Genomic DNA, 16,029 nt, shown 5'->3' with positions numbered 1-16,029 from the left:
GTTCGTAATCAGAGAAATGTCATCACAGTTATAAAGTGCAGTCAGAATGTCACCGTCCTGCTGCTCAAACCGTGAGGCTGAATGTAAAGAGAACTACTTTTAAACTTAACTTGGGATACAGTTTGATTTTCTATCATGTGCATAGTGAAATATTAGACATTAAAACTGAAAACAAACAGTAAAAGATCAACTTTTATGCTTTAAATGTGTATCGAAAGCAACATGACCAAAGAGAAGAGAGACGAAACATTAAAGTTGGTGCAAAAAAGACGAGTTTATTATAATGTGAGATAGTTTAAATGTTGAAACTGAACCCTTTTCAGATGGAGAACAGTGATAAAACCATGTGATCTCTGTGAGACATTTGCATTGCAAAGCACAGATGTGCTTTTACAGTATAATGTTAAAGAAACAGTCGTGTTCGGAGGCTGATGGAGGACAGATGAGCGGTGTTATTGGATGAAGACGTGATGTAACGCAGCACAGATGTTCTCCTCAGTCAGCAGCAGCTCTTCCTCCACAGCTGGAGGTGTTGGAAACGAGATACAGTGAAGGATGTTTGGTTTAGAGAAGAGCTCCGGAGACGAACAACACTCGTCTTGTTTCATCAGATGCTCAGTCAGCACCAACGCTGATGATTCAGCGCTATTTCACCCTCTTCTGTACAACTCTGACTCTGTCTTTAGGACTTCTTCATGTGTTTTGAGTTCCAGTTTTTCCTCATTCTGCTTCCAGGTTCAGATCGCTCCTCGATAAGTTCACCTCTAACTCAATAGATTCAGGGAGGACTAACAGGAATCGGCATGAAACTTCCCCAGTTTATTACTGACATAAAGACTATTACTTTTTTGTATTATTATTAAGTTTTCTGAAATGTTATGTTTATATATGCAAATGCATTAAGTAATGGAGACTTCCGGTGAATTTAGGAGAAATCTATTGACGTAAATAGACAAAGTAGTGAAATAAATGTGTTCTTTCCACTACTCTGAAGGAAAACGTGTTATGGAAGAACAACAGCCCAGAATCTCTTGCCTTAATTCTGTGTTCAAACCGAATGCAAAGCGTGTTTTCGCATCTCGTTACTCGCAGAGTCTGATGACGAGATCATTTGTGTTTATTCGCGTCACTCGTGAATAGGGAGGGACTTACCTCTGTGTTGACAACATTTCATCAATCACGGCTAAAATGACCACTATTTCTGCTTTGTACATCTTGATGAAGTCTGAAATCAAGCTTTGTCAGTTCTGTTCATGAGACGACAAACAAACAACTATAAAATACTTGTTTTCTGAATGAAGTTCAGTTTGTTTTTACATCACAGATGAATAAATGGCTTTAAAAAGCCTCGAGTGCAAAGTGATGAAAGTCCTGAGAGACAAAACTCATGTTCCACTGAAGGAAATACAGATGGTTCTGTTATGTTCTTTTTTTGTGTTCAGGTTCTGTTCGGTTGTGTTAAGGTTCTGTTTAGTTCTTTTTGTTGTGTTTGGTTCTTTTTGTTCTTTTTGTTGTGTTTGGTTCTTTTTGTTGCGTTTGGTTGTGTTTGGTTCTATTGGGTTCTGTGTTGATCCGTCCGGTGAAGGTTCACAGCTCTCAGAATACGGCTGGAGACGAGAGCATGAAGAGAAACGTGAGGTTGTTCTGCCAGAAACTTGAGAGGCGGCTTTTAAGGGTTTTGGTTTTTTTTAATTCTGTGGTTTCCAACACACACACACACCACACACACACACACACACACACACACACACACACACACACACACACACACACACACACACACACACACACACACACACACACAGTGAGACAGTGTGTCAGCCCTTCTCTCTTGGGGAGTGTAGACTTCTACATCTCCTGATCCTCTGATTTCATTCAGCTCGTAGAGTAATAGCTTTGTTTCTGTGTGTGTGTGTGTGTGTGTGTGTGTGTGTGTGTGTGTGTGTGTGTGTGTGTGTGTGTGTGTGTGTGTGTGTGTGTGTGTGTGTGTGTGTGTGTTAGACAGAGAGCTCGGTATGTGTATCGTGCGACTGTTTCTAGTTTTTCCATTAGTGGGAAAAAGGAGTTTGGTGCCTTTAGATGTTGCATCCAAATGTTGCTGAAATTTCATGCTGAACAACTTTAATGGCTGCAGAGGGTTTAGTCTCACACACACACACACACACACAAACACACAGACACACACACACACACACACACACACACACACACACACACAGAAGGAGAGTAAATTGGTCTCTACTGTACGTGAATGCAGCAGAATACAGGAGTCATTATGGACTCACATCACTCCTGCAGCTCTTCTCTTCTCAGGTTTTCAGCTTATGTATGAACTAAATACATGAAGCAGTTGGGTTGTTACATGAAGGTATTTGATCAATCTGTCAGTGATTTAATTGGACCACTTCAAAGTATATGTGAGAAGTGGGCGCAGCTGGTTTGTAGAATACCATTTTAAAGCCTTTGATTTTTACCTTTTGGTCTTCACCATCTTTGTTTTTGGAACCAGACGTGACCATATTTGGACGAGAAGCTGCAGAGTGAGGCCCGGTGACGTAGATTTAACTTTCATTTTGGCCTCGCTGTTAATTTTTGAGGCCAGCAATTTTAAAGGATATTTGTCCTCTACCCAGACCTCCCTTATTTGCATGCTCAGATCAGCAGGAGGTGATGGCTAGTTGCTGGAATCAAATTTGATTACATAAATGTATGCATGTGGCCTGAAGTGCAGGATGAGTCATCCAAACTGTTTGAATGTTTACAGGAAGAGAAAAGATGGATTTTTATGTCAAAAATACTTTTTATATCCACCAACAGAGCGCAGAATAATAACTATATTTATGATTTCTATTTCATTTGTTTTATCGGGTTATAAGTCATAAAGGTTGGACGCTGTTGTGTTAAACAAGCAGTCTGTCTATTTAGTCTTAATGCAGCTGCTCGTGTCCTTTCCAAACTGTTTCTTGGTTTATGTTCATGCCTCCGTTCAGGTGACAGCCGGGCCGGAGACATTTTGTTTCCAGATTGTCCGTGTACATTTCATTCTCATGAACATTATTTCTTGTAATTTGGCATAAAATGATCAAAAATGTAGTAAAAAAAAAAACACTCAAGAATAGATATGTTAATTATGACAAATTCACACGAATGTCTAACAGGATAAAGTGATGACATTTTTGGACAGACATGGATGTTAAACTGTAATTTGACTGGTTTGAGAGGGCAAACGAGCGTGAGGCGGTACTTGTTACTGCTAATTTGAAAAAACAATTAAATTGAAATTCCGAGCCTACTGTTTCCTCTCAATAGCTCTGAACATGGATTTCCAGGCAGAATGAAAAAAGACTAAAAACAGTTCTAGAAAATGAAAGAAAAGAACCCGCTCACAGTTTATATGAGGAGACAAAAGCTGCTCAGAAGTAATAGAAGTAACTTTGGCTTCAAATGGTCGTCCTGTTTGTGAAATGTAGGAAAAGTGCACGAGTCTGAACTTCTTCCATAGTTTCCTTGGAAAGAAAATTCCCACGAGCAAGCAGATATATGTGAAGCTAAAGATGTTTCTGCAAAATGCAACACCAGTCAGCTTTTCACAGGGAAGGAAGGGTTAAAACACACACACACACACACACACACACACACACACACACACACACACACACACACACACACACACACACACACACACATACTGGTGCTTCTGACGTTTCCAGTGCGTTGGCTGTGGTTTTGGCTGCGGCGGCGGCCGAGCTTGAGATCAACGGAGGCCATTGTTTCCCGAGAGAGAGAGAGAGAGAGAGAGAGAGAGAGAGAGAGAGAGAGAGAGAACGAGAGAGAGAGAGAACGAGAGAGAGAGAGAGAGAGAGAGAGACCAACCATTCTTTCCACTTTCCATCTCGGCTCTTGTCTGTTATTATTTTTCGTGAGGGACGGCTCATCTTTCCAGCTGTTTTTTAAAATAATGAACATGTTTTAATGTTTGTAGTGAAAAATCATTAACAAATCCAACCGCATCAGCTGCATCCGCTTAGCTCCTCTGACAAACCAACCTTTAATGTGTCTTCTGTTTGTTAGAAAGTTCTTCTGCGGTCTGTTTCTTTAAAAGAGGCTCTGCATGTCTCTTTGTCTTTGACGTGGCTTCACCCAAACTCTCAGTGAGAGAAACAGAAACACAACTCCACCTTAACGTAACTTTGAGGCTCAATATTGAGTCACTAAAAGAAAATATACGAACGTAAGAACGTAAAGGAACAATATGACCCCATACATGTAGTTTGAGCTGCAGTCTCTCTACACATGTTGTGCTTTGCAGTGCAAATATATGAAAACATCTTGCATACTTTTATTTCACAGTTTTATATTTTGAGGATTATTTTAAACAGCTGACAAAACTGTAAAACTTTTTCAAAAACATGATATATTTTATTGTCCAGATGGGACACATTTAAGCAGAAAGTTTAGTTGCGTTGCTGTTAGCACTGTCAGGGTAACCCCAACCTTTGAAGGACCGTCTGGATTTGTCTGATGACTCATCAGTTTATGAATCTGTAGTGACTCACAGCATGAAGGCTCTAAGTTTGCCGTTGGCTGCGTTTTTCAACGGCTATTACTCCACTTCCACTTTCTGTGCCATCTATTTGGAAAGGGCGTAGTCTGTAGATGTATGTCATGGGATGCTTTTTATTTCCTGGGTCAACCAAAGCCAGATATTGCTGTGTGGTTATTTTATTGATTAACAATTTCTCTATTCACTTTCCTGAGAAATGCACAATATCATTACATATGCAGACGATGCAATAGTGTGATTGGAGATTTGATCTTGTTTCACTGTTATTGCAAAGAGAAAAGTTAGAACCCGTTTGGAAGTTTGCAGAATAGACGAGCACAAAGAAGTCAAAATAATATTATCCCTATTCCTGAAATCAGTGAGACACTTTTCTATCTTTTTTTTACATTATTTTTTGTTCTTTCAAAATCATAGTCATATGAAGAATACATTCAAATATATGGATGTTTTTTTTACCTGTTACATGGTTCAGAAAAAGCATTCAGCCAATGGAAGCTTCAAGTTGGATACTTCCAGGTTATTTTACCTCCAGGAAATAGACTTTTACAGAACTGAACCTTAGTTTCAGCCTTTAATAGGAAATGTAGATGACAATATTTTTTTGTGTCCCCACAAACGGTGGAAGTTAGAGGACTAAATGTGTTCAGGGCTCTTGAATACCAGATGACTGAAATATGCAGTAAAGTGATTCCCAGGTCAAACACGTCTCTCTATCTTCGCATTTTTTTAAAATAAGATCTGACTGCTCTGTCTTTCCTCGACAAAGGTGACTTTTTCCCAATCTAACTGGCAACATTATTCTGCATGTGCATGGTGTTTTTGTAAAACTTAAAAGTGAGTTGGAGATCTGGGATTGGGGCTGATTATTGTGTATGTTGGGGCAATGCTGACTTGGTGGAAGAGAACATTTCCCGTACACTTAACCGTCCTAACCAATCAATCCCCTTGTCAGTCGATTGATTGGTTGATTGATTGATTCCTCTCTGGGCTGCTGAATCCTTTAGCTAACAGCACGACTTCTCCTGTCTTCTTTATTTCCACCTGATTCCTGGAGTCCAAATCTTTCAAAGACAGTTCCTAAACTACTCTTCTCTTGTTCCTCTTGTCTCCTGAATCCTAAAAGTCCTTTTAACCTTCTTCTTGAGAACGTTTGTCTTCGTCCTCTTTGTCCTTGAATCTTTGATAATCGACAAAGGATGCACAAGCCAACTCGACTCTGTTTGTCCTTGACGTCTGCGACCTTGCCTCCTGACTTCTAACAGGTGTAGGTGTTTGCCTCCTTTATCTATGGTCTTGTCTCCTACCCTTTTCATGGGTCCTATCCTCTTGTCGTCTTGTGTCCTGTCCCCTCGTGTCCTTGTCTACTAGCACCTTGTCTTCTGAGTGATATTACCCCACCTTAACATCTTCAGTGGAGGTTGTCCGTTTGTGGAAGTTCATGAATTTATCCTCCCACCATCACCTCCAGTGCTGGGCTGCAGCTCCACAGACTGTAACGTGATGCTGACGGAGGCCCAGGGGAAGTTCACGTCGCCCTGCTACCCCCAGAAATACCCCAATTCTCAGGCCTGTAAGTGGACCATGCAGGCCCCCGCCGGCTTCATCATCCAGCTCTCCTTCCTTGACTTTGACCTGGAGGAGGCGCCGGGCTGCATCTACGACCGGGTGGTGGTGAACACGGGGAACACGGACGTTAGGTTCTGCGGCCCGACGGCCAACGGGCTGACGCTCAACTCCACGGGGAACGTGATGGAGCTGTCCTTTACCTCCGACTTCAGCGTGCAGAAGAGGGGGTTCAGTGTTAGCTTCCGACACGGTAGGTTCAGGATCCAGAGTCCGGTCTGCTCCCGTCCTCTGAACTAATCCAGACCAACATGCAGGCTCAAAATGATCCAGGGTGTCTTAGGGACCTTGACTAATATGATTGGCTGATGTTGTAATTGCATTGATAGGATGCAAGTGTGTAGAGGACCCTCCCAGAATGCACTGGGGGAATCAAGCCATAAACAGGAGTCTCATTTTATGTGTTCCTGCATTATAACTGTGTTTTGAATTCTAACTTTAATAAACTTGTGATTTCATTTAAAAAAATCATAATTTTCTCAAGATAAATTAATCTTTGCATCTTAAAATAAATCCATATTATACCCGATTAATTTATTTATCCAGGAAAAGCCTCATTGAGATTAAAAATCTCCTTTACAAGAGTGTCCTGGCCAAGACCTGAAAACACTTGATAATGAGCTGATTGTGATCAAGTCAACGTCTATTTTCATCCCAGTGAGAATGATCTTTGGTAATGTAATAAGTCACTTTTGGAGGATAAACTTTAGTCTGCAGGTAAAATATCATATTTGTTGCTGCCTTATTAGTTTATCTGGAGGGGAAGTTTAGCTTTTTTGTTTTTTATTGGTCAGTTATCTTCGTACAATAGCAGCATTTCCTCTTCGGGCTCCTCTGTCTCACCAGACGTCAATAATAACAAGTCAATGGATAAATCTAAATTAAAACAACCGCAATTCTCAGATAAAGCAAATAAATTGAGTTATTTTAACCCAAACAATGAATGTTTTCATATAACCTCAGTACTTAAGTAACGCCACTTCAGCAATTATTTTAATCCGTAGCTGTTTCCCATCTTTAGCCGCGGTTGTGTTCGACACTGTAGCTCTTCAAGTTTAAGTTAAAGTTCAAACCGATGAGATTTGAGGTTTCTACGTCGTAGACAGCGTTTGGATCGTCATCGTCATCACACAGTCTGAGGTATCGACCCTCCAAAGGAAGACGTGTTTTGGTGTTTTGGTGGCACACTGGATGTCAGTGTTTTGCTCTCAGCCGGCAGCTCCAATCAGACTCGTCAGACTGTTTCCTGTTGGGAAAACTCTTAACATGAAGTATCAAACAGACCAAACTTCTTCTACATCTGAACGTGTGGATGAAGTGTAGAATATTGTAAAGAATGAGTGTTTGTGTGTGAATCTCCCCGCTCTTTACAGACGTACTAAAAGGTTCAAATGGTTCTGAAGTAAAGTGGATGAACAGAAATGAAAAGTTTCTTTATTGTCGTAATTCTCTGTCAGTTAAAATCACATTTAGAAAAAGACAATTAGTTGAATAATCGATGGATGAAAAGATTTTCACTCACTTATCTTCATTTTCACTCACTGTCTGACTTTCTGTCTTCGTTGCTCCTTCTTTCTCTATTTTCTTTCTTCTAATCAACCCATCTTTCATTTTTCTTCTTTCCGTGCTTTTCACTTTTCTTGTTTATCCTTTCCTCCTTTCAATCCTTTCTCCCTCCCTGTGTTTTATTCTCCTGTTCTCTTAACTCTTCTTTCCTTTGTTGCTTCTTTCTTTGCTTAAACTTCTTTTGTTCATACACTTGTTTCTCTATTCCTGGTTTTCTATCTCAATGATTTTTCCTTTCCTTTCCTTTCCTGCTACCTTTTCTGTCCTTTTCTTGCCTCCCATCCTCTCCTCTCCATCTCATCTCTATAGTTGCCGTGGCGCTGAGGAACCAGAAGGTCTCCATCTCCAGAGGAAACAGTCATATCACCGAGGTGTCCGGCTCCGTTTCCATACCGACGCTCAGTCAGCTGACCATCTGCTTCGAGCTGGAACGCAGCAGCCAACATCAGGTACACATCACCCAGAGGAATACTTCATCCATCCTTTACTCTAGATGTTACCTGGAGTTCTTTTCTCCACGGAGAACAGAGAATCCAAAATAAAATAAAAAGTCTTGATGAATCCAGTCGTGTGCTCACTACTTCACAAACACATGCATCTTCACCAAAACCAAACTATTTAAACACTTGGAGTTAGCGTATTTCTTCTTTGAGCCTGTTTTCGAGAAGATGCATGTGTTTGTGGAGTAGTGAGCAAACGACTGGATAAATAAGACTTGGGTTATTCTGCATGGATAACGGATGTTTTAATATAGTTTTGCTGTTAAAATTCTTTTGATTCTTCGTTCACCTTGGAGGTGAAACAAAGTTTTCTTCAAGGATTCGAGATAACATGTGGGGAGTAACTGATATACATTTTGGGGATATAGTACTCCTCTTTGGCTCAATGCGAGAGAGAAGGTGTGGCTGTGGTCAAGCGAGCTAGAGAGTGAATGAAAAAAGAGAGCGCTGTTAGTGAGAACGTAAAGTGACGATCGGTTCTCCTGGTTCCTGAACAGAAAGAGTGGATCTTCAGTTACGTCGACAGCAGCGGCAACGAGGCTCTGAGTTTTGGCTCCGATCAGACCGGCATGAAGATGATCGTCGACGGGGTGGTGTGCCCCATCGACTCCATCATCACCTCCGCCGACTTCACCTCCGCCATGAGGCCTTACTGCGTGCTCTGGTCGTCGTCCAACGGCCGGGTGGGAGTCTACTTCAGTGGGAGCTACTGGGCCCGCACCTGCTCCTCCTCTAGTGGACACTCGGTACCAGCAGGAGGACAGTTCCGGTTAGGAGGTAAGCTTCATCCCAAAGAATGAGATCTGAGACGGCTGGTTGGTTAATCCAGGTTGAAGGATATTCAGTAGGGATGTACCGGTACTGTGCTCATGTACTTATACTGGAAAAAACTACTGGGATACAACCAAAACCAACAAGCCACCAAGCTGCAGCGATAACGTATGTACAGACTACAAAAGTCCAACAACACGTGTCAATTTCTGCTTGTTACATGAAGAGTCCTTCCATCTTCACAGGAAACAACTTAGTTAGGTTGAGTAAAAGATGGTGAAATACTTAGTTAGGTTTAGTAAAGATGGTGAAATACCAAAGTAGGGGACCAAGATGATCCAGTATCTTCATAAAACAGTCCATCTGAATTATTTGCTCCATTGCTGAAATTAAAACCTGAGCTCCTAAAAAACACAGAAGCATCATGTGACGTTGACGGCGTTCTGTCCGTGTGTTTCAGGGCAGCACAGCTTCAACGGGAACGTCTACAACCTCCGTCTGTGGGACTACACCATGACGGTGCCGCAGCTGATGGCGCTGAGCTGCGACATGGTGGGGAACGTCATCGACTGGGACAACGCCCACTGGACCATCCCGTCCGGATCGGCCCAGACCGACACCACGCTCAGCTGCAGTGAGTACCGTCACGGTCCGTCTGTCAGTCAACGAGGTCGCAGCAAAGAAAAGCAAATCAGTGAAAACATTCAACAATGTAACGTGTTTTGATGCTGTTATATTATGTAAAATACCACGGACACACTCAAACTCAATAGTGTACCATGCAGGAACTTCAAGCTCTAAATGTTTCAGTCTGTAAGCTATCAGGGTGGAAAATCACAACCAGACTTCAGCCAGATTCTGGTCACTTCTGACTGCGGCTGGTAAATTAATTGACTCCATCCACCAGTTTGGCTGCTGACCAACCAGCTCTCTGGTTCCTGCTCTGACGGCCTGTAAAACACACTGGGAGTATTTACACTACACACATATACATTACTATATTACCAACAGTGGACTATTATACCAATCCAACCAAGTTGGGACCTCTGTTTCTGGTCATTAAAAAATGAAATAGAATAAAAGAATTACTTATAACACACACATTCCTATACGACCAACAGTGGACCATCACACTACTCTGACAAAGTGGGGACCTCTGTTTCTGGTCAGTTGAAAAGCAATATATATAATAAAAAATGTATATGTGAGATCACGTAAAATGTGTGCACAAACACACACACACACACACACACACACACACACACACACACACACACACACACACACACACACACACACACACATTCTACTGTGAAATCTGAAAAGGACATTAAATCATGGGCAATTACAGCTTTTGTTTATTGCAAAGTTTTTCACAGTTACTTAATACAATTTATTATTATGTAAGCATGTATAATGCATTATGCACACCCAACCCACACACATACACACACTGAAAACACACACACACACACACACACACACACACACACACACACACACACACACACACACTGGTACCAAAGGCCACAGACTTCTTTGACACACTTAAAAACCTGAAACCAAGTTTACATAATCAACCGTTTTCTTACCGTATTTAAGTATTAAAATGAAGGAGAGTGCAAGAGTACACTGTGTGTGTGTGTGATGTGTGTGTGTGTGTGTGTGTGTGTGTGTGTGTGTGTGTGTGTGTGTGTGTGTGTGTGTGTGTGTGTGTGTGTGTGTGTGTGTGTGTGTGTGTGTGTGTGTGTGTGTGTGTGTGATAGTGTGAGTGTGTGTGTGTGTGTCCACAGAGTGGTACTCTACCTCTTCTTAAAAGCTGTAAATGAGTGTGTAGCCGCAGGAGGTTAGCCGCAGTGGTTTCAGTGAAATTCCTGCCAACACTGTATGTACCCGCTGGAGAACGGGCCTCTCTGTGTGTGTGTGTGTGTGTGTGTGTGTGTGTGTGTGTGTGTGTGTGTGTGTGTGTGTGTGTGTGTGTGTGTGTGTGTGTGTGTGTGTGTGTGTGTGTGTGTGTGTGTGCACATGCTTGAATGCCTTGGAGACCTGCAGTGGTTTTCAAGAAAATGCATGATTTTGCACAAAGCTTCCTGACTCTCTTGTAGCACACACACACACAATCACACACACACAGACACACAACACACACACACACACACACACACACACACACACACACACACACACACACACACACACACACACACACACACACAGTAAAAAGGCCACAGAGGGGGGGTTTCATCACTCTACCTGTCATGTTCTCTATTGTGATCCACACTGACGCAGTATTGAACCAACGTATGAATGAATTCCTTCATGTTGGCTCTGAATCACTTTATTATTATTTGATCTAATTATGCAAAAAAATAAGACAACATTAACAACATGACATAAATATTAACAAAGTGAACAGAAGCTGTGAATTTCTAGAAAAAGAAAAACAAAAGAAAAAGAGACGAAACATGAAATAACAGGGATGAGTTTGGTGTTTCGATGATCAGCACAGATTTAGTGAAACAGGAAACCTCTTTTTAAACAAATCTTATTTGAAAGTGATAACAAAGGTGAACACACTCTAAATATGATCATCTATTTTAGTGTAGAAGTGCCTTTGAACTTCAGTAGGTGAACGTTATAGTTAACAGAAAAACATACAAATTCATGTTGGTTTTGACTTTAAAATGTGTTGTTAAAATAATTAAACTCTTAATTAATGATTCTTAAAACTGTTGTATTGAGCTCATTAAATACTCAATATGTACATTTAAAAGTGGAATGTCACTCCTCCTCAAATCCTCTGACGCTGTTCGCTTCGATAATATTGTCATATATATTAATACTGTTAAAATACTCTATATATATTAACTTTCTACCTGAATTCACAAGGTAACCAAGAGAGAAATAAACGTTCTCAGTTTGTATATTGACGTTTTTGGGGGGGATCCGTCTAATTCCTGGACCTTCAGACGACCTTTATGTTGTTTCATCATCTCATAATTTCTCAATGACTGCTTATGCCTGCCTTAATTATTAATCCATGGTGTAATTAATACTGCGTCTGTGTAATTAACCAGCCTCCCATCATGCAGCCTGTTCTGAACTAACGTGACATATCTAACATCATTGTGTTTCTCTGCAGTGACCCAACGCTGAAGCTCTGTTCTGACTAACCTCTCCTTCTCTTCACAGTCTGCTTCCCTCATTGCATTCACTTAACTACTGCAGCGCCAGCTAGTGGTGAGTGTTGCTAACAGCATGCTAATGTATCCGTGTGTGTGTGTGTGTGTGTGTGTGTGTGTCCTGGAGGTTTGTGCTAACAGAGCTATGATGCATGGATGTAAATGTGCAGTTATCTTTTGGAAAAAGGTCAGCTTTTCAGTCAGTTTGTGCATAAACAAAACGTTTCATATGATGTGTTTTGTATCAATTTTATTTTCACTGATATTCAGCCACTAAATCGGACTAAAACTCGCTCTGACGTCGATGTAGGAGGTCGTTAGCTCAGGATCAACGATGGCCGAGGATATGGCGTAGCTCATCTAATCGTGTTCTCAGGTCCGGACGGTCGGGTGCGTGTCGACGCCACTCGTTGCTGCTCATTTTGTGACATGTCGGTCACTCCAGGACTCCGATGACTCCGGTGAGAAAGGTTTTCACAACACCGCCGAGGAAGTGTCAGTCAGAGAGAGACTTCCTGTCAGAGAGAGACTTCCTGTCAGAGAGAGACTTCCTGTCAGAACGGCGCAGGCCATCTTGAACTTGTTCTGCAGCCCTGAAGTCACCGCTGACGGGCTGACGGGCTGAAGTCTGGTTGGCATCGTATGAACAGCATAACCTGTCCGTGTAGAGGAGCTGATGAGGCCGTCTGTTGAATCTGAATCTATTTCGGTTTAATTTGGTCAAACAATGAGGCAGAAGTTTTACTGTCTGTATCCGTCAAAGCTTGTTTGTTGTGTCCACTACGCTACAAACGCAGTGATCTACTGAGCATGTGCAGAACGCATCCTCCAACGGACGATACAAACAGAGTTAGTACGTATTCGTGGTGTCCGCAACTTTCCCTTTACGCCTCCGTTTGGCATTATAACCGAGGCTTAACCAGCCAAAGACTTTCACAAACCGGCCACCCAAAGGTTAGCTATAACTATAACTACAGGGAGCGGGATGGGTCAAACTAAATACAATCTCTCCGTCAGGACACTGCTGTTCGTTTCCCGCGTGAAACAAGAAGTCAACGTTGATTTATCTGTCACTTAACTTCTGTTCTTAAGTTAGCACATTTCTGTCATTATTTTAACCCAAACCACCATCTTTTCAGTTTCCTGTGAAAATGGACGTCTATTTGAAAAGATTGTATTCGTGTTACGAGTTTGTTGCTGGACTTTTGTAAGACAAATGAGGAGTAACATTTTCATAAGATGTCATATATATATTTTTTTATGACAACTTAATGATGGCTGAGAACTGAACTTATAAAAGTTGAATCCATTTATCAGGCAGAAATCTCTAAATATTCACTGATTCCAGCTTATGGAATGTGAGGATTTGCTGCATTTGCATTTTTATATATTTGTGTTTTTGACTGTTAATTCAAAGAAGTCGCTCGAGGCTCTTGGAGCTTATGAAGAACTGTTCTCACTATTTTCTGACCTAAATATGGCAAGATGTTCAACAGACAGCAGAGTGTTGCACGGCTGCATTTACTGCACAGCTAGAAATAGATGAAGATGAGATAAAGCTAATTGATCCCTGAAGGGTGAACTGTTTGACTCCAGCACGAGGAAACAGAGGATTAGTTTGGGAGAAGAAAACGAGTGAAATATTGACTCCACCTTCGCAGATACGATCACCATGTCAGGAGTTCACAGGTTTCTGAAGGTTCAGATGCGGGTCAGGGACTAAAGGAACAGTCAAACATGATGATGAGCGTGTGAAGGTAACACAGAGAGACAGCAGCACTGTGAGGACCGTCTGAGGGAAATGTTGTGTTCTAGTCCTCATATGGAGGTTTACCGAGTCCAGGAGGGAGTAGACCAGGTAGCTGAGCTCACATCTGGCTTCTGACAGCTCGTTTTATCGCCTCAGAGACAACACACTTTGACATTTTCCATTCTTCAATGATGGAGGTTTTATAGCTGCAGGCTGGAGGAGTATTGTTTCTCTGTCTCTGCAGTCTTTGAGGTTTTTACTTCGTTTACTGTGTTTAATAAAACACACTGCTGCTTGGTTAAAAGTCCTGGAGACACATTTTTATATATTTTATTTCATAAATGTCTTAATCGTCGGATCTGGTCTTTGCTGAGCTGCAATAAAATAATATTTTCAGACGAAGGATTAACATTTGGTTCATAGTTCCTATAAGCTATGATTATAGTCATGTGTCCTTTTGTAATAGCACCTGTTATTGTCTCTGAATCCCTAAAGGTCATTCATTATTTCTGGTACCAGCTGAGTCCTCTGAGACTGGACACATGTTGACTTCCTGCCGGGAGGTTTAGGCTGAAAGCTCTTTGGTTCTCTTTAACAAACCTCAAACAAAAGGTTGGCTGGATGCAGCTGTTTTTCTCGGGACAGTCTAAATGAGTGTTTCATGATCTGAGCCCTCTGTTTAAGGTTATTAAAATTATGATTGTAGATTATGCACAGACAATACAAGTGACTGACTTCTGGTTTGTTAACTTTTTTTTAGATTTAGATTTTAAAACTTCAAAATATATATATATATATATATATATATATAAATATATATATATATATATATATATAATATATATATATATATATATATTTAGTAATTGTAGCTCAAATTTAATATGTAGATACATCAGAGCCTCCCAACTCTTTCCACACAGAGAGGTGCGTTTCATTCTGTTTACCTTGAACATGTTTTTCTTTTTTTACGAGGCTACCAGAACGCTGTGGACCATCTGAAGCCGTTTTAATGTTCCTCTTTAGGCTGTTTATGAGGCTGGTGTTGATGGAGGCAGAGAAGCAGCCGCCGCCTGGCGCCTGACCAGCTCTATGTGTGTGTGTGTGTGTGTGTGTGTGTGTGTGTGTGTGTGTGTGTGTGTGTGTGTGTGTGTGTGTGTGTGTGTGTGTGTGTGTGTGTGTACATCTGTCTTTGTGAGGACCAATTAGTTCAGAGAGAGGACATTGTTCTGATTGACAGGAAGGTGAAGATATGTTTTAGTAACTGGACAGGTTAACCAGGGAAATATGACGAATGTTCAGGCAACCTCTGGTTCTGTAAAGTAATGTCAAAGCTTCATGTGTTAAAGCTGCATTCTCTCTCCTGTCCACCAGGGGGCGACTCCTCTGGTTGTATAGAAGTCTATGAGAAAATGACTCTACTTCTCTCTTGATTTATTCCCTCAGTAAACATTGTAAACATGAGTTTATGGTCTCAATCTCTAGTTTCAAGTCTTCTTCAATACAGCATGATGTTCATTTAGTAAATGATGCTCCATTTAGAGTCAAACAGACCATAAAGCAGGGGATGCTTTAGGGCGGGGCTACACACTGATTGACAGGTCTCTACCGTACATACATACATCCAGCTGTGAGCGGTGACTCTGACTGTGGAACACGTCTGAACACTTTCAAAATAAGAAAACATTACTTCTGTACACACATGCAACCGTGAACTTTGACTAAAGAGCTCAGAGCTCGGGTAACTGAAAGAAAGCTTCTCTAAACATGCAAAATTTAATTTCAAATGTGTTTGATATTAGAGTGAATCCGGGCGTTTAAATCAACTAACGAGCAGTGGAAAGAGAGAATCTAAATCCTGGTGTCTCTGCCAGCTCAGAACGACCTATTTTTCCCACTAAAAACCAAGCGGCTCTGTGAGCAGGCAGCAGATGGAAAAGCTTAATACGCTGGATGTTGGTTAGAACGCAGAACGCAGTGTTATTACAAGTGTCAACCATCGGTTTATGTGAAAATGCTTCAGAATGTTTCTGTGACCGTGAACCACATTCACAAACCTTAAATAAAGAGGCC

General features: G+C 41.3%; 1 protein-coding gene across 1 annotated transcript in view; it reads left to right on the top strand.

Annotated features, from left to right (window-relative positions):
- adgrg6 (adhesion G protein-coupled receptor G6) overlaps nt 1-16,029 on the top strand; it is a 74,549-nt gene that overhangs the window by 17,280 nt on the left and 41,240 nt on the right. The window contains exons 3-6 of the mRNA XM_054619034.1: nt 6,033-6,380; nt 8,063-8,202; nt 8,751-9,030; nt 9,485-9,658. Coding sequence (XP_054475009.1) covers nt 6,033-6,380; nt 8,063-8,202; nt 8,751-9,030; nt 9,485-9,658 — 942 coding nt within the window. The remainder of the gene's footprint in view (nt 1-6,032; nt 6,381-8,062; nt 8,203-8,750; nt 9,031-9,484; nt 9,659-16,029) is intronic.

The sequence above is a fragment of the Anoplopoma fimbria genome, chromosome 18 (assembly GCF_027596085.1).
Source record: "Anoplopoma fimbria isolate UVic2021 breed Golden Eagle Sablefish chromosome 18, Afim_UVic_2022, whole genome shotgun sequence".
Classification (NCBI taxonomy): domain Eukaryota; kingdom Metazoa; phylum Chordata; class Actinopteri; order Perciformes; family Anoplopomatidae; genus Anoplopoma; species Anoplopoma fimbria.
Note: the sequence above shows the minus strand (reverse complement) of the source record. Positions and strands in the feature narration are given on the sequence as shown.